Source organism: Bombina bombina, chromosome 6, assembly GCF_027579735.1.
Source record: "Bombina bombina isolate aBomBom1 chromosome 6, aBomBom1.pri, whole genome shotgun sequence".
NCBI lineage: Eukaryota > Metazoa > Chordata > Amphibia > Anura > Bombinatoridae > Bombina > Bombina bombina.
The window spans coordinates 1059612030-1059633775 of NC_069504.1; the positions used below are offsets into that span (position 1 = coordinate 1059612030).

The window sequence follows — 21746 nt, forward strand, 5'->3', positions numbered from 1 at the left end:
CTAAGGGGTTAAGCAGCTTTCTAATTTACTCATATTAGCACTTTTTCTTAATTCTCTTAATTGGAAAAAGCAATAATGTAAGCTTAGGAGCAGACCCATTTTTGGTTCAGCACACTGGATAGCGCTTGCTTATTGGTGACTACATTTAGCCACCAATAAAGCAAGCGCTACCTAGGTGCTGAACCAAAGATGGGCCGCCTGGTAAGCTTACATTCCTGTTTCAAATAAAGATACCAAGAGAGCGAAGAAAAATTGATAAAAGGAGTAAATTAGAAAATTGCATGCTCTATCTGAATCATGGAAAAAAAAAAAAGTTGGGCTCAGTATCCCTTTAAGTATGCACCGTGCAACAGCATTTTAAACACAGCACTTGCTCAGACAGCCTAAGGTGCTTGTACCATCTGGTAATGACTCAATTTGTTAATTGTGGTCATGATACAAGCCCCATTGGCACTCTGAGTATTTAAAATGCTGGTGCACTGAGAATATCTAGCTATGCTTCACATGCACATGCATAGATAAATGCCAACACTAAAACAGTGATAACGTTTACTAGAAGCATCTTTGCTAATATATGTACATTGCTAATACGTTTCTATTCAAAGATATAATTCATCTATGTGCATTTAAATTTTGGCTGGAATGTCCTTTTAACGCTAAGACAGTGATAACCTTTACTAAATACATTTATATTGCAAATCTGTTTCTATCCAAAGATTTAATTCATCTATGTTTATTAAAAGGACATTCCGGTCAAAATTTAAATAGACATTAACCACCCAGAAACCAGCATAGGTAAGAACATACCTTATATGTCATTCTATCCCAGATTATACTTATACAAACTAACTTGTTAAGCATATACATAATATTTACAGTTGTATTCAAATTAAATTAAATTATATCCACATAAAATGTAGTCCCCTCCCCGGAAACCTAAGGAGCTTACCACTTTCTTCCCAAACAGTGGCTTGGGAGTCTCCTTCTTTTGAAGCTGATTGGCTATCTGTTCAGCCAATGAGCTCACTCCGCCTGTGTACATCTTTATGTACTTCTGAGGAAGGAGAGGTTGAACCAGAAAGAGGGAGGAAAGGATGAAATTTAAAGAGAAAGGGGACACACATAAATAAGACACACTGAAGAAGAGTGGTGGAAAAGCACTGCAAGCTCATACAGCAGAGACAAGTGGCATGTGGGGAAGGCGGCAACATGGATGTTAGGTGGTTGTTGCTTCTGTGCATTCATCAGGTTGTATTCAAACACTAATAGCATCAATTTTACTTTATAAATCACTTGTTTGTATCTCTCCATCAAAGTGTTACCATGATTTACATTAAATGGAAGCTACCTACCAAACCTCTGAAAGAATAATAGGTTGTGGAAGCACTCTGCAAACCAGTAAAAATGTAGAAAGCACCACACCATGTGGCACACTTTACTTTATTACCGTAAATGATCTAGAACATCAATAGTTTTAGTAAGGAAGAAAATATTAACTGCTCCAATTGACTTAATATTTTTAAAATGTAGAATTTATCCTAATGACGGCTCATTTTCCCTAAATTTAATAATAAAATCCTGTGTTAATGAGAGTGCGTGTGGTGTGTGTTGCATGAGAGTGCGTGTGGTGTGTGTGTGTGTGTGTTGCATGAGAGTGCGTGTGGTGTGTGTGTGTGTGTGTTGCATGAGAGTGCGTGTGGTGTGTGTGTGTGTTGCATGAGAGTGCGTGTGGTGTGTGTGTGTGTGTGTTGCATGAGAGTGCGTGTGGTGTGTGTGTGTGTGTGTGTTGCATGAGAGTGCGTGTGGTGTGTGTGTGTGTGTGTGTTGCATGAGAGTGCGTGTGGTGTGTGTGTGTGTTGCATGAGAGTGCGTGTGGTGTGTGTGTGTGTTGCATGAGAGTGCGTGTGGTGTGTGTGTGTTGCATGAGAGTGCGTGTGGTGTGTGTGTTGCATGAGAGTGCGTTTGGTGTGTGTGTTGCATGAGAGTGCGTGTGGTGTGTGTGTGTGTTGCATGAGAGTGCGTGTGGTGTGTGTGTGTGTTGCATGAGAGTGCGTGTGGTGTGTGTGTGTGTTGCATGAGAGTGCGTGTGGTGTGTGTGTGTGTTGCGTGAGAGTGCGTGTGGTGTGTGTGTGTGTTGCATGAGAGTGCGTGTGGTGTGTGTGTGTGTTGCATGAGAGTGCGTGTGGTGTGTGTGTGTGTTGCATGAGAGTGCGTGTGGTGTGTGTGTGTGTTGCATGAGAGTGCGTGTGGTGTGTGTGTGTGTTGCATGAGAGTGCGTGTGGTGTGTGTGTGTGTTGCATGAGAGTGCGTGTGGTGTGTGTGTGTGTTGCATGAGAGTGCGTGTGGTGTGTGTGTGTGTTGCATGAGAGTGCGTGTGGTGTGTGTTGCGTGAGAGTGCGTGTGGTGTGTGTGTGTGTTGCGTGAGAGTGCGTGTGGTGTGTGTGTGTGTTGCGTGAGAGTGCGTGTGGTGTGTGTGTGTGTTGCGTGAGAGTGCGTGTGGTGTGTGTGTGTGTTGCGTGAGAGTGCGTGTGGTGTGTGTGTGTGTTGCGTGAGAGTGCGTGGTGTGTGTGTGTGTTGCGTGAGAGTGCGTGTGGTGTGTTGCGTGAGAGTGCGTGTGGTGTGTGTGTGTTGCGTGAGAGTGCGTGTGGTGTGTGTGTTGCGTGAGAGTGCGTGTGGTGTGTTGCGTGAGAGTGCGTGTGGTGTGTGTGTGTTGCGTGAGAGTGCGTGTGGTGTGTGTGTGTTGCGTGAGAGTGCGTGTGGTGTGTGTGTGTTGCGTGAGAGTGCGTGTGGTGTGTTGCGTGAGAGTGCGTGTGGTGTGTTGCGTGAGAGTGCGTGTGGTGTGTGTGTGTTGCGTGAGAGTGCGTGTGGTGTGTGTGTTGCGTGAGAGTGCGTGTGGTGTGTGTGTTGCGTGAGAGTGCGTGTGGTGTGTTGCGTGAGAGTGCGTGTGGTGTGTGTGTGTTGCGTGAGAGTGCGTGTGGTGTGTGTGTGTTGCGTGAGAGTGCGTGTGGTGTGTGTGTGTTGCGTGAGAGTGCGTGTGGTGTGTGTGTGGCGTGAGAGTGCGCGTGGTGTGTGTGTGGCGTGAGAGTGCGCGTGGTGTGCGTGTGGCGTGAGAATGCGTGTGTGCGTGTGGCGTGAGAATACGTGTGGCATGAGAATGCATGTGGCATGAGAATGCGTGTGGCGTGTGGCATGAGAATGCGTGTGGCGTGTGTGCGTGTGGCATGAGAATGCGTGTGGCGTGTGTGCGTGTGGCATGAGAATGCGTGTGGCATGAGAATGCGTGTGGCATGAGAATGCGTGTGTGCGTGTGGCATGAGAATGCGTGTGGCGTGTGTGCGTGTGGCATGAGAATGCGTGTGGCGTGTGTGCGTGTGGCATGAGAATGCGTGTGGCGTGTGTGCGTGTGGCATGAGAATGCGTGTGGCGTGTGTGTGTGTGGCATGAGAATGCGTGTGGCGTGTGTGGTGCAGGAGAATGCGTGTGGTGCAGGAGAATGCGTGTGGTGCAGGAGAATGCGTGTGGTGCAGGAGAATGCGTGTGGTGCAGGAGAATGCGCGTGGTGCACGAGAATGCGCGTGGTGCATGAGAATGCGCGTGGTGCATGAGAATGCGCGTGGTGCATGAGAATGCGTGTGGTGCATGAGAATGCGTGTGGTGCGTGTGTTGAATGAGAATGTGTGTGCCGAGGGTGTGTGTTATTACCTTTTATAACACTTTCAAGTTTGACTACTCACTATCTTGTATATTGCTTCAGAAATTTTCAAACCAAGCATAAAAATAGGGTAAGTATGTGTTATCATGGTACTGGGTTCTTGGGAACAAAAGCTTGAAGAACCCTGGTCTAGAAAATATCACATGAACATCTCTATGTAAAAACAAAATGTATGGTTACCTGATAAATGTATTTATTTCTTGACACGGTGAGTCCACGGATCATCTAATTACTATTGGGAATATCACTCCTGCCCAGCAGGAGGCGGCAAAGAGCACCACAGCAAAGCTGTTAAATATCTCCTCCCTTCCCTCCAACCCCAGTTATTCGAATGAAGCAAAGGAGAGAAAGGAAGCAACAAGCTGCAGAGGTGTCTGAAGTTTATAACAAAAAACTCTGTCCTTAAGAAAACAGGGCGGGCCGTGGACTCACCGTGTCAAGAAAGAAAGAAATTTATCAGGTAAGCATAAATTTTGTTTTCTTTCTAATGACACAGTGATTCCATGGATCATCTAATTACTATTGGGAATCAATACCCAAGGACACATAAGGGAGGGACAAGACAGGTAACCTAAAATGGAAGGCACCACTGCTTGAAGAACCTTTCTCCCAAAAAGTATCAAAATTTATAAAATTTTGAAAAAGTGTGAAGAGAGGACCAAGTTGCAGCCTTGCAAATTTGTTCCACAGAAGCTTCATTTTTGAATGCCCAGGAAGAAGAAACAGCCCTCGTAGAATGAGCCGTAACTCTCTCAGGAGCCTGCTGTCCAGCAGTTTCATAAGCCAAGCGAATGATACTCCTCAGCCACAAAGAAAGAGAAGTACCGGTAGCTTTCTGCCCCTTACGTTTTCCAGAGAAAACTACAAACAGAGCAGAAGACTGCCGAAAATTTTTAGTCACCTGTAAAAAGAACTTCAATGCACGCACCACGTCCAGATTGTGCAGCAGACATTCCTTCTGAGAAGAAGGGTTAGGACACAAGGAAGGAACAACAATCTCCTGATTAATGTTCCAATCTGAAACCACTTTAGGGAGAAACCCTAACTTAGTACGCAAAACTACCTTATCTGAATGAAAAATAAGGTAAGGAGACTCATACTGTAATGCCGAGAGCTCTGAAACTCTACAAACAGATGAAATAGCAACCAGAAACAAAACCTTCCAAGATAATAACTTAATATCTAAGGAATGCATAGGCTCAAATGGAGCCTGTTGAAAAAAATTAACGAACTAGATTAAGACTCCAGGGAGGAGTAACCGGCTTAAACACAGGCCTGATTCTGACCAAGGCCTGACAGAACGATTGCACGTCTGGTACATCCGCCAGACGTTTATGTAACAAAATAGACAAGGCAGATATTTGACCCTTTAGGGAGCTTGCTGATAAACCCTTCTCCAATCCCTTCTAGGAATCTGAACTCTACTCCAAGAGTAGCCCTTGGATTCACACCAATGCAGATATTTACGCCATATCTTATGGTAAATCTTTCTAGTCACAGGCTTACGCGCCTGAATCATGGTCTCAATGACCGACTCTGAAAATCCACTCTTATATAAAATTAAGCGTTTAATCTCCAAGCAGTCCGCTTCAGAGAAACTAGATTTGGATGAAGGAAGGGCCCCTGAAGTAGAAGGTCCTTTCTCAATGGAAGTCTCAAAGGTGGACGTGACGACATCTCCACCAGGTCTGCATACCAGATCCTTCGAGGCCACGCCAGTGCTATGAGGATCACTGAAACCCTCTCCTGTTTGATTCGAGCAATGACTCGAGGGAGGAGAACAAACGGGGGAAATAGGTATGCAAGACTGAAATTCCAAGGTACCGCCAGAGCGTCTATCAGTACCGCCTGAGGATCCCTTGACCTCGACACATACTTCGGAAGCTTGGCATTCTGCCGAGATGCCATGAGATCCAGCTCCAGCTGTCCCCATTGAGAATTAAGCTGGAAAACACTTCTGGATGGAGTTCCCACTCCCCCGGGTGAAATGTCTGTCTGCTCAGAAAATCTGCCTACCAGTTGTCAACTCCTGGGATGTGTATCGCTGACAGGCAGCAGTTGTGGGACTCTGCCCACTGAATTATCTAGGTTATCTCTGCCATGGCCAAGGAACTCTGAGTTCCCCCTGATGGTTGATGTAAGCCACTGAAGTTATGTTGTCCGACTGGAACCTGATAAACCGGGCCGAAGCTAACTGAGGCCAGGCCAGAAGAGCCTTGAAAATTGCTCTTAGTTCCACAATGTTTATGGGTAAAACAGACTCGGACCAAGTCCATGTCCCCTGAACCTTTAGAGACCCCAGACTGCTCCCCATCCCAGTAGGCTGGAGTCCGTTGTCACAAAAACCCAGATGGGTCTGCGGAAGCAGGTCCCCTGGGAGAGATGTTCCTGAGACAACCACCAAAGAAGAGAATCCCTTGTCTCCTGCTCCAGATGTACTCATGAAGACAGATCTGCATAATCTCCGTTCCACTGCCTGAGCATGCACAACTGCAGAGGCCTGAGGTGGAAACGGGCAAACGGGATGATGTTCATGGCTGCTACCATCAGATCAATTACCTTTTTTTTTCCATTGAGCCACTGATGGCCGAGGAGAGGACTGAAGCGCTAGACGGGAATCGAAAATCTTTGATTTCCTGACTTCTGTCAGAAAAAATTTCATTGATAAGGAATCTATTATGGTTCCCAAGAAAACTACCCTTGTAGTTGGAACTAAGGAACTCTTTTCCAAATTCACCTTCCAACTGTGAGATCGCAGGAAGAACAACAACATTTCCGTGTGAGATCTTGCTTGTTGAAAGGATGGCGCCTGAATCAGAATGTCGTCCAGATAAGGCGCCACTGCAATGCCCCGCAATCGGAGCACCGCCAACAGGGATCCCAGAACCTTTGAGAAAATTCTGGGAGCTGTGGCAAGGCCGAATGGAAGAGCCACAAACTGGTGTGTTTGTCTAGAAATGCAAACCTCAGAAACGTGTGATGGTCCCTGTGGATGGGAACATCCAGGTAAGCATCCTTTAAATCTACCGTTGTCAAAATTGACCCTCTTGAACCAAGGGAAGAATGGAACAAATTGTTTCCATCTTGAAGGACGGTACTCTGAGGAATTTGTTTAGACCTTTGAGATCTAAAATTAGTCTGAAGGTTCCCTCTCTTTTTGGAACCACGAACAGATTGGAGTAAAATCCCAGACACTGATCCTGCATTGTAACAGGAACTATCACTCCCAGGTCGGAAAGGTCTTGAACACAGTGTAAGAACGCCTCTCTTTTTATCTGGTCTACAGATAATCTTGAGAGAAGAAACCTGCCCCTGGGAGGAACAGTTTTGAACTCTAGCTTGTATCCCTGGGACATGATGTCCACCGCCCAGGGATCCTGAACATCCCGAACCCAGGCCTGAGTCAAGGAGGATAGTCTGACCCCCAACGAGATCCAGTCCCGGATCAGGGGCAGACCCTTCATGCTGACTGAGTCGTTGGCGGGCATCTTAGCTTGCTTTCCCTTGTTCCACGACTGGTTGGACCTCCAGGAAGGCTTGGACTGTTCTTGTTTTGTTGAGGGATAGGAAGGCTTACCCTTGAAGTTTCGAAAGGAACGAAAATTACTATGATGTCCCTTCTGCTTATTCCTCTTATCCTGACGGAGGAAATGACCTTTTCCTCCCATAATGTCGGAAATTATCTCAGCCAGACCCGGCCCAAACAAGGTCTTTCCCTTGTAAGGGATCGCCAAAAGCTTAGATTTAGACAACACATCCGCAAGCCAAAATTTCAACCATAAGGCTCTGCGAGCCAATACGGCAAAACCAGAAATTTTTGCTCCTAGTTTAATAACCTGTAGGGAGGCATCCGTAATAAAAAAAATTGGCCAACTTAAGGGCCTTGATCCTATCCTGAATCTCTTCGAGGAACAGTAGCAATAGACACCACAGATTGCCATTGTAAACCCTGGTGTACATACTTTTTGAGTAACCCCTCTAATTTCTTGTCCATAGGCTCCTTAAAGGAACAACTATCTTCTATGGGAATAGTGGTCCTCTTAGCTAGCGTGGAAATTGCCCCTTCCACCTTGGGTACCGTTTGCCAAGACTCCTTGATAGAGTCTGCTATAGGAAATATCTTCTTAAATATAGGGGATGGAGAAAAAGGGATACCCGGTCTCTCCCATTCCCTAGCAATAATCTCAGTAGCTCGATCTGGTACAGGAAAAACCTCCACCATGGAAGGTATATCAAAATACTTGTTTGGTTTACTAGACTTCTTAGGATTGACTACGACAGTCTCCTCGTCCCCAGTGCCTGCTATTGCTGCCATTAATAAACGATCCCCCTAGCAATAGGCGAATGTGTCTTGTCCCACAAATGTGTTTTAAAGTGCCATCAATTTTTTTATGCAATGTGTCCCAGAAAAAAATAAAGTTAGCACTTACCTTAAGACTTCTGCCAGACAGCACAGCAGTTCACTAGGTTTGAGAGGCCAGTTCCCTCACATGGACCTGTGAATAAAGACAAAGCCTGAGTAATCTTACTCAGGTTTGCACGGATAGGGCAGCATTAACACATGGGAGGAGCAGTGAGGATTGTACCCCACAAGTTCCCATTGCTTGAAAGCCACCACTGCTCTACTGAAGAAACTGATATGGACTACGGCTAAACCCTAGGACAAAGCAGAACAATCTTGCACTGCTGAAAAATAATAAAATCTTGCTTGAAGAATCTTCTTTTCAAACACCTAACTTTACCAATTCCTTGCTCTAACGTAGGCAAAGAGAATGACTGGGGTTGGAGGGAAGGGAGGTGATATTTAACAGCTTTGCCGTGGTGCTCTTTGACGCCTCCTGCTGGGCAGGAGTGATATTCCTAATAATAAGATGATCCGTGGACTCACCGTGTCATTAGAAAGAAATAGTTATATATTTACCTCTACATCTCCTCCGTAGCCACAACCTATAGTCAGTATTTAAAAGTAGTGATTATTTTAAAATATTTAATATATTTTAAAAAATAATTTTCTCAATTTCCTACATACTACTTATAAATAGATAATGTCTGTTGCCTAGCCTCCAAAGACTACAGACTATTTTTCTTTAGATTTTTCACTTTCAAGAGACTACATCGAGTCTCTTCAACAACTAAGTACACATATTAGAGAAAGGACATACAGACTGCATTTTCGCAGATACCACTCGGAAGGATATTTGCCAAACGTTGATTGGCCGTTACATGTGGGTGGAGGAGTTCCCTAAACCTCACAATAACATGCCGAGTACAAGAGTTCTAAAGCAGACACATAGAAGCTGAAATTCCCCCATCTCCAATATCTTTTTTTTTGCCTCTGCCTGCAGGGTTCAACTTGTAAATATCATTCTCAGGAGGTTTTCTTGGGGTGGGTGCCTGAGTATCGACAGAGCGCTGTGTCGATCCTAGATCCTCTGGCATCCACTCCAAAATAACCTTTGTCCCCCCATGACCGCTCCAGACGGAGACAAAAAAGAAAGTTGAGATGGGGAAAACATAATTTATGCTTACCTGATAAATTTATTTCTCTTGTAGTGTGTTCAGTCCACGGGTCATCCATTACTTATGGGATATATTCTCCTTCCCAACAGGAAGTTGCAAGAGGATCACCCAAGCAGAGCTACTATATAGCTACTCCCCTCACATGTCATATCCAGTCATTCGATCGAAACAAGACGAGAAAGGAGAAACTATAAGGTGCAGTGGTGACTGGAGTTATAATTTTAAAATTTAGAACCTGCCTTAAAAAGACAGGGCGGGCCGTGGACTGAACACACTAAAAGAGAAATAAATTTATCAGGTAAGCATAAATTATGTTTTCTCTTGTTAAGTGTGTTCAGTCCACGGGTCATCCATTACTTATGGGATACCCATACCAAAGCTAAGTACACGGATGATGGGAGGGACAAGGCAGGAACATTAAACAGAAGGAACCACTGACTGTAGAACCTTTCTCCCAAAACCAGCCTCCGAAGAAGCGAAAGTGTCAAATTTGTAAAATTTGGAAAAAGTATGAAGTGAAGACCAAGTTGCAGCCTTGCAAATCTGTTCAACAGAGGCCTCATTCTTAAAGGCCCAGGTGGAAGCCACAGCTCTAGTGGAATGAGCTGTAATTCTTTCAGGAGGCTGCTGTCCAGCAGTCTCATAGGCTAAACGTATTATGCTACGAAGCCAAAAAGAGAGAGAGGTAGCCGAAGCCTTTTGACCTCTCCTCTGTCCAGAGTAAACGACAAACAGAGAAGAAGTTTGTCTAAAATCTTTAGTTGCCTGTAAGTAGAACTTCAGAGCACGGACCACGTCTAGATTATGCAAAAGACGTTCCTTCTTTGAAGAAGGATTAGGACATAATGATGGAACAACAATCTCTTGATTGATATTCCTGTTAGAAACAACCTTAGGTAAAAACCCAGGTTTAGTACGCAGTACTACCTTGTCTGAATGAAAGATCAGATAAGGAGAATCACAATGTAAGGCAGATAACTCAGATACTCTTCGAGCCGAGGAAATAGCCATCAAAAACAAAACTTTCCAAGATAAAAGCTTAATATCAATGGAATGAAGGGGTTCAAACGGAACACCCTGAAGAACTTTAAGAACCAAGTTTAAGCTCCACGGAGGAGCAACAGCTTTAAACACAGGCTTAATTCTAGCCAAAGCCTGACAAAAGGCCTGGACGTCTGGATTCTCTGCCAGACGTTTGTGTAAAAGAATAGACAGAGCTGAAATCTGTCCCTTTAGTGAACTAGCGGACAAACCTTTTTCTAAACCCTCTTGTAGAAAAGCCAATATCCTAGGAATCCTAACCTTACTCCATGAGTAACTCTTGGATTAGCACCAATATAAATATTTACGCCATATCTTATGGTAAATTTTTCTGGTCACAGGTTTCCGAGCCTGTATTAATGTATCAATAACCGATTCCGAAAACCCCCGCTTAGATAGAATCAAGCGTTCAATTTCCAGGCAGTCAGCCTCAGATAAATTAGGTTTGGATGGTTGAAAGGACCCTGAATTAGAAGGTCCTGCCTCAGAGGAAGAGACCATGGTGGACAGGACGACATGTCCACTAGGTCTGCATACCAGGTCCTGCGTGGCCACGCAGGCGCTATCAGAATTACCGATGCCCTCTCCTGTTTGATCCTGGCAATCAGTCGAGATAGCAACGGAAATGGTGGAAACACATAAGCTATGTTGAAAACCCAAGGGGCTGCTAATGCATCTACCAGCACCGCTCCCGGGTCCCTGGACCTGGATCCGTAACAAGGAAGCTTCGCGTTCTGGTGAGATGCCATGAGATCCAGATCCGGTTTGCCCCAACGACGAATCAGTTGAGCAAATACCTCCGGGTGAAGTTCCCACTCTCCCGGATGAAAAGTCTGGCGACTTAGGAAATCCGCCTCCCAGTTCTCTACGCCTGGGATGTAAATCGCTGACAGGTGGCAAGAGTGAGACTCGCTAGGGATCTCCTGGTTCCCCCTTGATGATTGATGTAAGCCACAGTCGTGATATTGTCCGACTGAAATCTGATGAACCTCAGTCTTGCTAACTGAGGCCAAGCTAGAAGAGCATTGAATATTGCTCTCAATTCTAGAATGTTTATTGGAAGGAGTTTCTCCTCCTGAGTCCACGAACCCTGAGCCTTCAGGGAATTCCAGACTGCTCCCCGGCCTAGAAGGCTGGCATCCGTTGTTACAATCGTCCAATCTGGTCTGCGAAAGGTCATTCCTTTGGACAGATGAACCGGTGACAACCACCAGAGAAGAGAATCTCTGGTCTCCTGGTCCAGATTTAGCAAAGGGGACAGATCTGAGTAATCCCCGTTCCATTGACTGAGCATGCATAGTTGCAGCGGTCTGAGATGCAGGTGCGCAAATGGCACTATGTCCATTGCCGCGACCATTAAGCCGATTACCTCCATGCACTGAGCTACTGAATGGGCTTGGAATGGAATGAAGGACACGGCAAGCATTGAGAATCTTTGATAACCTGGACTCCGTCAGGTAAATCTTCATCTCTACAGAATCTATAAGAGTCCCTAGAAAAGGAACCCTTGTGAGTGGTAACAGAACTCTTTTCCACGTTCACTTTCCACCCATGCGACCTCAGAAATGCAAGAACTATCTCTGTATGAGACTTTGCATTCTGAAAACTTGACGCTTGTATCAGAATGTCGTCTAGGTACGGAGCCACCGCTATGCCTCGTGGTCTTAGTACCGCCAGAAGTGAGCCCAGAACCTTCGTAAAAAGTCTTGGGGCCGTGGCTAACCCTAAGGGAAGAGCCACAAACTGGTAATGCCTGTCTAGAAAGGCAAACCTTAGGTACCGATAATGATCTTTGTGAATCGTTATGTGAAGGTAAGCATCCTTTAAGTCCACTGTGGTCATATATTGACCCTCTTGGATCATGGGTAGGATGGTTCGAATGGTTTCCATCTTGAACAATGGTACCCTTAGGAATTTGTTTAAGATCTTTAAGTCCAAGATTGGTCTGAAGGTTCCCTCTTTTTTGGGAACCACAAAAAGATTTGAGTAAAATCCTTGTCCCTGTTCCGATCGCGGAACTGAGTGGATCACTCCCATGATTAAGAGGTCTTGTACACATTGTAGAAATGCCTCTCTCTTTACTAGGTTTGTTGATAACCTCGAAAGATGAAACCTCCCTTGTGGAGGAGAGGTTTTGAAATCCAGAAGGTATCCCTGAGATATAATCTTCAACGTCCAGGGATCCTGCACATCTCTTGCCCAAGTCTGGGCGAAGAGAGAAAGTCTGCCCCCCACTAAATCCGTCTCCGGATAGGGGGCCCTGTCTTCATGCTGTCTTAGGGGCGGAAGTAGGCTTTCTGGCCTGCTTGCCCTTGTTCCATGACTGGTTGCCTTTCCAACCCTGTCTGTAACGAGCAGTAGTTCCTTCCTGTTTTGGAGCGGAGGAAGTTGATGCTGCTCCTGCCTTGAAGTTACGAAAGGCACGAAAATTAGACTGTTTGGCCTTTGGTTTGGCCCTGTCCTGAGGAAGGGTGTGGCCCTTACCTCCCGTAATGTCAGCAATAATTTCCTTCAAGCCGGGCCCAAATAAGGTCTGCCCTTTGAAAGGAATGTTAAGTAGCTTAGACTTGGAAGTTACGTCCGCTGACCAGGATTTAAGCCAGAGCGCTCTGCGCGCCTGTATGGCGAATCCGGAATTTTTAGCCGTAAGTTTGGTTAGATGTACTACCACATTAGCATTAGCTTGCTTAAGGGTTCTAACTTTGCTCAAAGCCTCATCCAATGGCTCTGTGCGAATCGCCTCTTCCAGAGACTCAAACCAGAATGCCGCTGCAGCCGTGACAGGCGCAATGCATGCAAGAGGCTGCAAAATAAAACCCTGTTGAACAAACATTTTCTTAAGATAACCCTCTAATTTTTTATCCATTGGATCTGAGAAAGCACAGCTATCCTCCACCGGGATAGTGGTACGCTTGGCTAAAGTAGAAACTGCTCCCTCCACCTTAGGGACCGTCTGCCATAAGTCTCGTGTGGTGGCGTCTATAGGAAACATTTTTCTGAATATCGGGGGAGGGGAAAAAGGCACACCGGGTCTATCCCACTCCTTACTAATAATTTCTGTAAGTCTTTTTGGTATAGGAAAGACGTCAGTACACACCGGTACCGCATAGTATCTATCCAACCTACACAATTTCTCTGGGATTGCCACCGTGTCGCAATCATTCAGAGCCGCTAATACCTCCCCTAGTAACACACGGAGGTTCTCAAGCTTAAATTTAAAATTTGAAATTTCTGAATCCGGTCTCCCCGGATCAGAACCGTCACCGACAGAATGAAGCTCACCGTCCTCATGTTCTGCAAATTGTGACGCAGTATCAGACATGGCTCTCGTGTCATCAGCGCGCTCTGTCCTTAACCCAGAGCTATCGCGCTTGCCCCTCAATTCGGGCATATTATATAATACTTCTTTCATAACATTAGCCATATCATGTAAAGTGATTTGTAAGGGCCTAGATGTACTTGGTGTCTCAATCCTACGCATCTCCCGAGCGGGAGACGCAGGTACTGGCACGTGAGGAGAGTTAGGCGGCATAACTTCCCCCTCGTTGTCTGGTGATAGTTTCTCTATCGGTACAGATTGACTTTTATTCAAAGCAATATCAATACAATTAGTACACATCGTTCTATTGGGCTCCACATTGGCTTTTGAACATGATGAACAAACAGTTTCCTCTGAATCAGACATGTTTAAACAGACTTAGCAATGAAACTAGCACGCTTGGAAATCACTTTCAATAAGTTTACAAGCAATATAAAAAACGCTGCAGCGCTTCAAAAAATACAGATATAATTAAACAATTCTTAACAAGATGTGTAATATTAGCAGAGGATTGCACCCATTAGCAAAAGGATGATTAACCCCTCAATACCCAAAACGGATAAAACGGATATCAATTAAGATTTAATGCTTTTAATCACAGTCAAGCACACTGTCACAGATCTGCTGTGACTGATTACCTCCCCCAAAAATGAATTTTGCAGACCCCTGAGCTCTCTAGAGACGTCCTGGATCAAGGAGGAAGAAGCAGGAAGACTGTGCTAGAATTATAACTGCGCAACAAGGCGCTAAACCAAGGTCCCTCCCACTCCTATCACAACAGTGGGAGCCCTGATATAACGGTTTCCATGCAGAAAATATATGTCAGCCATGTGGGAAAAAATCATGCCCAAAGAGATTTATCACCAAAGTACCTCACAAAAACGAATAACATGCCAGTAAACGTTTTATTAAAAAATAACATTTTCCAATGTCATGCAAAGTTATCACTAAGCCTGCTACCAGTCGCTACCACTGCAGATAAGGCTTAAGTATTTCAGTTTTAACAGTATTTTCTCAGTCAAATTCTAGTCCCTAGAAAATAACTTGACTGCGCATACATTTATCAGCCTGATACCAGTTGCCACTACTGCATTTAAGGCTGTACTTACATCAAACGGTAACAGCAATATTTTCTTAGTCAATTCCATTCCCAGAAAATAATGTACTGCACATACCTCATTTGCGGAGGACCCCGCATGCTATTCCCAGTTTCTGAAGTTACCCCACTCCTCAGAATGTCGAGAACAGCCAGTGGATCTTAGTTACGCCTGCTAAGATCATAGAAAAAAAACAGGCAGTTTCTTCTTCCAAATACTGCCTGAGATAGAAAAACAGCACACTCCGGTGCCATTTAAAATAACAAACTTTTGATTGAAGAATAGTTAAGTAAAAACTCCAGCTCCTCTTGCGACCTCCTTCTTTGTTGAGGGTTGCAAGAGAATGACTGGATATGACATGTGAGGGGAGGAGCTATATAGCAGCTCTGCTTGGGTGATCCTCTTGCAACTTCCTGTTGGGAAGGAGAATATATCCCATAAGTAATGGATGACCCGTGGACTGAACACACTTAACAAGAGAAATTATGGTGGAGTGCCATCTGCTGCCAGCAAACAGTAACTACGCATGTAACAGCCAATCAACGCTTGTCAAATATCCTGCCAAGTGGGATCTACGAACATGCATGCAGACTGGACAGGAGTTACCTCTCATTTTAGAGAGAGTTCCATGCACACAAAAACAAAAACTATGCAGTGACAAGTTTATTTAGAAATAAGATGCAAAATTCTTTCAGAAAGATTGTGCAGTGCCATTCCCAGATTCCCATTGAGTTAGTTTGTTTTCGCAACATTCATTAACCCAAAAAAAAACTTCATATATAAGCATCTTTTGCATTGTTGTTTAGTAGAATTCAATAAACACCATGCTTGTCAGTCTCTACTTGTGCTCACAACATATGTACAACAAAAAACAAGCCAAAGCCCGCACACACCAATCACTGCACACACCAGCTGTGTGCACGTGATACAGCCCTTGGCTGCCTAAGTGCACGGAGAATCATGCTACCTGTCGGATGGAGTCAGATGAAGGGGAGGAGGGGCGGTCGGAGGAGCGCAGGGTGAGGGATTGCTGCCACTGGTCAAGAGGGGTACGGCGAAGGGTCTCTGAGTCAAGCTGTTGTATAAGAGATTGATCAGGAATTAGATATTAGGAGTGTGTCTGACAAAGAGAGAACTATGGGGCCACAGTCTAAACATTCCATTCCACCCAAAATACGTTAATACTGAATTTACAGGCAAATAATACTTTATAACACTGCAACGGGTTAGTCAAGAATGTTATCACTGATGGGTGTGCCCCTGGCAAATCAGTGCATTAAATGGCCTCTGCAAGTGTGTTATGCAGTAGTGATTTAATCTGGTGACCACGCCCCATTCTCTGTGCAAAGAAGAGTTTTCTGAGAGCCATCTTGTTTCCCAGCTCTCTGAAGAAAACCCTTGAACTGGATTACTCTGCTTTGCCTAAATAAGGACTCTGGCATTGGCCTGAACTCTGACCATTACCATGCCTTGTCCTTTGCCCTGCACAGTCAATATTAGTATAGACTAATTACCTTGGGACTTATAAAATGATTATTTTGTTACCCAGTCTGCATATCTCAGGTTATATTGGTGAATAATTAAAAAAAACTGTGCTGCTGGCAACAAGACTGGAATCTACCCCAATGTAATTTCAAAATTCAAGCAGCTAATATCTCAACAAACAGCTGATTGCTTAGCAGATGTTCTTTAGGAATTCTACTAACTTGCAGAAAATAAAAATACTGATGAAAGGAAAATGGTTCTATACTTTAAAAAGGACAGTAAAGTAAAAATTAAACCAACAATACAGATCGAGTACGCAATTCTAAACAACTTTTCAGTTTACTTGAACCACCAAATTTCCATTGTTCTTTTTGTATAATTTGTTGAAGAGTAAACATAGGCGGGTCATCAGCATTCTATGGCAGCAGTGTTTGCAATCATGTATAACATTGCTATTTACATTGTTGAAAACATTGCTGCCAAATGGCTAGACACACATGGATCTAGTATTACTCTTTAAAGGGACAGTATACACCAGTTTTCATATAACAGCATGTAATAGGCTCTACTATAAAGAAGAATAATCCCGTATAAAACCTTTAATAAACTTACTTAGAAGCTGCCAGTTAGCACTGCTGATAAGTTTAGGATGGGAAAGCAGAAAAGGCAGGTACTCCCCCTCTCCCCTGCATATGAAAAGAACCATTACACAACCAGAAGTCTGTAGATATCAGTATACATCTACAACTTTGGGGCTTGGTTTGGAGTCTGAAAATCAGAACATGTTCTCATGTTATCCTTTATTGAAGGGTAAATCTAGGCGGGCTCATAACTTGTGTGTGTTTTTTGTATGGCAGCAGTGTTTTGCAATATTGTTTGTAGCTTTGTTATACATTGTTACAAATAATGCTGCTAGAGAGTACAAAATACACACTTTCTTGAGAAGAGCCTACCTAGATTTACTCTTCAATAAAGGATACCATGATAACAAGCAATATTGAAAATAGAAGTAAAGAAGAAAGTTGTTTAAAATTGCTGCTCTGCCTGAATCATAAAATTTCACTTTGACATTATGCACAGAACCACCCCCCCCCCCCAAAAAAAAACAAAAAAACTTTGCAATACACTTTCATTCTTTATTTTGCCCCTTTTCTGTAATTTAATTGGATTTTCCAGACCCGAAACCTAAGAGCACATAGCAGGTTTCACAAGCTTTACGTTATCTTACTAAGTTTGCTGTTTTATCATTATACATACTACATATATACACACACACTAAATTTATGCTTACCTGATAAAAAAAATATATATATTTTTGGCAGTGATAGTCCACAAATTAATTTATTACTTGTGGGAATACAACACCTGGCCACCAGGAGAAGGCAAAGACACCCCAAGCAAAGCTTCAAATATCCCTCACACTTCCCCTACCCTCTCAGCAATTCGAGCTGAGGATAAGGAAAAGTAGAGAGATACAAGGGGTGCAGAGGTGCCAGAAGACTGCCCGCCACTACAGAATTTTACGGCGGGTTTGTGGACTCACTCTGCAGAAAAAGAAAATAAATTTATAATTATGTATTCTTTCTAATAGCAGTGAAAGTCCACAAATTGAGAAGGTCACAAAATGATCAGGAAGGGGAAGAAAAAAAAAAAAGGCAGTCCTAAATAGAAAGCACCACCGCTTGAAGAACTTTTCTCCAAAAAGAAGCCCCAGCCGAGGCAAAAAACATCAAATTTGTCAAATTTAGTGAAGGTGTGCAATGAGGACCACGTAGCAGCCTTACAGATCTGTTCCACTAAAGCTTCATTCTTAAAGGCCCAAGAATAACCCACTACACAAGTAGAATGAGCAATGATCCTTGAAGGAGGCTGTTGATCTGCTTCAATTTATGCCATATGAACCAAACTTCGTAGCCAAAAAGAAAGAGTAACCGCAGAGGCCTTCTGACCCCTGAGCTTTCCAGAATGCAAAATAAACAAAGATGAGGACTGACAAAATTCCTTGGTAGCATGGAGGTAGAACTTTAAAGCTCTAACAACATCCAGATTATGCAGCAAACAATTAGGACAAAAGGATGGAACTACAATTTCCTGGTTAATATTGTGAGAAACAACCTTAGGCAAACCCCCTATCATAGTACGCAGCATCTCCTTGTCCGCATGAAATATAAGGCGCCTCACACCATAGGGCAGACAATTCCGAAAGTCTACAAGCAGAAGAAAAAGCCAACAAGAACAAAGCTTTCCAAGATAAAAGTTTAACATCAAGAGAATGCATAGGCTCAAACGGAGCATATTGAAGAACACGAAGAACAAGATTAAGGCTCCATGGAGGAGCAACAGGTTTCAAACAGGCCTAACTCTAACAAGAGCCTGAACAAAAGACTGAACATCTGCAACCTAGCCAACTTTCTATATAACAAAACAGAAAGGGCCGAAATCCGACCCTTAAGGGAACTAGCTGACTAGCCTTTCTCCAATCTTTTAAGAAACAACAGAATAGGAGGAATCTTCACTTTATGCCAAGGAAATCCTCGTTCTTCACACCAAGACAAATATGTTCTCCACACTTTATGATAAATGCGTCTGGTCACTGGTTTACGAGACTGCACCAAAGTATCAATAACATTCTTAGAGAATCCTCTCTTAGACAACACTAAGTGTTCAATTTCCAATCAGTTAGATTCAGAGAAACTTGATTTTGGTGAAAGAAAGGACCCTAAAGAAGAAGATCCGGCCTCCAGGGAGGAGCAGATGACATCCTTACAAGATCTGCATACCAAGTCCTGTGTGGCCCTACAGGGACTAACACCCGAAGAAGAGAAAATGGAGGGGGGGAAAAAAAAAAAAAAAAGATATGCAAGATTGAAATTCCATGGAGCTGCTAGCGTGTTCACCAGCTCTGCACAAGGATCTCTCAATCTCAATCCGTATCATGGCCGTTTGGCATACAAACGGGAGGCCATTAGGTCTATCTCCAGAAAACCCCCACCTGCGGGAGATCTTGTGGAATACTTCCTGATTCATAGAACTTTCCCCAGGATGTAGAGTCTGTCTGCTCAGGGAATCCACTTCCCAATTTTCCACCCCCAGAAGTCTCTCGGTGTTAAGAGTTTGCTAAAGGTAAAGAGGGAGCCTAAATCAAGATATCGTCCAGGTAAGAAGCTGCAGCTATTCCTTGTAACCTGACTACTACAAGAAGAGCTACCATGACTTATGTGAATATTCTTGCCTTTACTAGACCAAACGACAGGGCTATGAACTGATATTGATAGTCAAGAAGGCGAACCTCAGAAACTGATGATCTCTGTGGATGGGAATGTGAAAGTATGAATCTGTTAAATCTATAGTGGTCATATACTGCCCCTCCTGAACTAAGGAAAGGATAGACCTGAAAGTTTCCATCTTGAATGAAAGAACTCTCAGAAATTCGTTAAGACATTTCAGATCTAGGATAGGGCGAAAGGTCCCCCCCCCCCCCTTTCTTGGGAACTATGAACAGATTTGAATAAAATCCTTGTCCTCATTCTGATCTGGGAACTGGGACAATCACCCCCATGGATACGAGGTCCTCTACACACATCAGGAAAGCCTCTCTCTTCTCTGGGTTTTCAGAAAGTCTGGAATCCAGGAATCTGCCCCATGGAGGACGAAATTTAAAACCTATTCTGTATTCGTGGGACATGACATCCAGAACCTAAGGGTCCTGAACATTCTAACACCAGGTTTCCTGAAAGAGTCTGCCCCTACATGACCCGATCCTTGGTTCCATAATAAGATCCTTAAATATTAGTATAAGGTGTCCCAAGGCAAGGCAACAAGCCATTAACAAGGATGAGAGGGGTAATCACGTACTCTTAGAAGTCTTCTTATCCTCTGCCATAGTGCAGGCACAGCAGATTCCAGGTCTGACAGTATCTTCATATCTGACAGAAACCTGTGGATATAAAGGAAAAGCAGTGTAACTAACACTGTTTGCCTAAAGGAGTTTAGCAAAAAAAACTGGAAGGAGGCATGGGACATCCAGTGTCTAAATTTCACCAAAACTCTTATTAAGAGAATTACTTGGCTACTGATATACACCTCATTCCTTTCTTGCTGGAAACAATCCATTAAAGAACTAATAACCCCATCTTCAGCAGAGCACCTCTCTCTGCTATCCTCCTTGTAGACGAGGCAAAGAATTACTGGGAGGTTAGGGGAAGAGGGAGGGAAGCTTTGCTTGGGGTGTCTTTATCTCCTCCTGGTGGACAGGTGTTGTAGTCCCACAAGTAATGAATTTGTGGACTCTCACTGCCATTAGAAAGAAATATACACATTAAACATTACAGCATGTTGGGTAGCAGTTCATAACTTTCATCTACAGTTTTTTATATATAGATATTAAGAAGCAATTATTCTTTATGTGGCAAAAATAATATGAAATGCCATAGCCTTTAAAACCACCCAGTGCAAAAAGCAATATTTAATTGAAGTGTTCACATTTCTAATCAGTGAGCAAAAACCAATAGCTCCTATATCTTAGCCATGTGGTGAGCAAGCATGCCAAAACCATGCTGTTTACCCTGTCCGGGCTGGGACACTGCTCTCCACGGTCACTCGTGGACACCAGGTTTTTCTGTGAACAGGATAGAAAGAATGAAGGAATAAATAAAATGAATGATAAATTCATGAACAATGAAGGACTGTAGGTGGGTATTTCACTCAGCAATGCCAAACATTGGCATATGTGCCAGGTGTAAAGGGCAATGCTCAAAATTGCAAGCTAAAGCAGAATGTTTATGTGGACAGACAAGACAGTCAGGAAACATAACGGAGGACACACAAAAAAAACAAGACTGGCAAAGGATGAGACAGGAAGTACTGAAAAGATATAGAAAACTGTATATGGAAGTCAGGTAAGAACAATCCTTTCTGGTGAAGAGTTAAGAGCTGCAAAGCTGCAAGTGGTGTTAATGTATAAATGGGCATCTAATTCTAAACTCAATGTGAATTATTTGAGATTAAGACTGTTTGTTACAAGCAAATATAGCTCAGTGCCAGCACCAGGTATACCAATGTGCACAAGCCACAAAAGGGACTAACCCCAACCTATTCACCAAAGACATAAGGATAAATTTACCAAAACTATTATCAAAAAATGCTGTTCTAGATGTCAGGGCTAATTATGTTCAGAATTACTGGACTGCCTGACAGGAGGGTAAAGTACAGTCTGAGATGAACAGGCAGAACTAGTCACTTTCTCAGCTAAAAAATACAATTACAGTGCAAGTGACCCCAGTAATGCACATCAGGGGATGGGCACATCAGGGCTGGTTTGTTTCTTAGAGACCTGGAGTATGGAACCAGCAAGAAGCCGTGTGCCCCACGAGCATGCAGCCCAAGTCACCTGCAGGACTGAGTAAGGTACAGACGAATACAGGGTGATGATCTTTTTAGGGCAAGTCCGAGAACGGTGGTTATTCCTGGGCTTTGTCAGAGAAAAGAGGGTAGGGGAAAAAAAAGACGTAAGATGGTAACCATTGACTGCCCCTAAAAACTGCAGGTTTGTCCAATGTGTACCTGAAGGTCA

At 43.8% G+C, this 21746-nt stretch overlaps 1 protein-coding gene across 16 annotated transcripts in view; it reads right to left on the bottom strand.

Moving 5' to 3' along the window:
• MICAL3 (microtubule associated monooxygenase, calponin and LIM domain containing 3) overlaps positions 1-21746 on the bottom strand; it is an 809998-nt gene that overhangs the window by 432508 nt on the left and 355744 nt on the right. For 12 of the 16 annotated variants that reach the window (XM_053718886.1, XM_053718885.1, XM_053718887.1 and 9 more), the window contains 4 exons: positions 21564-21644; positions 20739-20792; positions 15657-15764; positions 950-1054 (listed from right to left, as the gene is read on the bottom strand). The exons of 3 other annotated variants lie outside the window; for them this stretch is intronic. In XM_053718886.1, coding sequence (XP_053574861.1) covers positions 950-1054; positions 15657-15764; positions 20739-20792; positions 21564-21644 — 348 coding nt within the window. The remainder of the gene's footprint in view (positions 1-949; positions 1055-15656; positions 15765-20738; positions 20793-21563; positions 21645-21746) is intronic. One more of the 16 variants, XM_053718891.1, reaches the window with a different exon arrangement.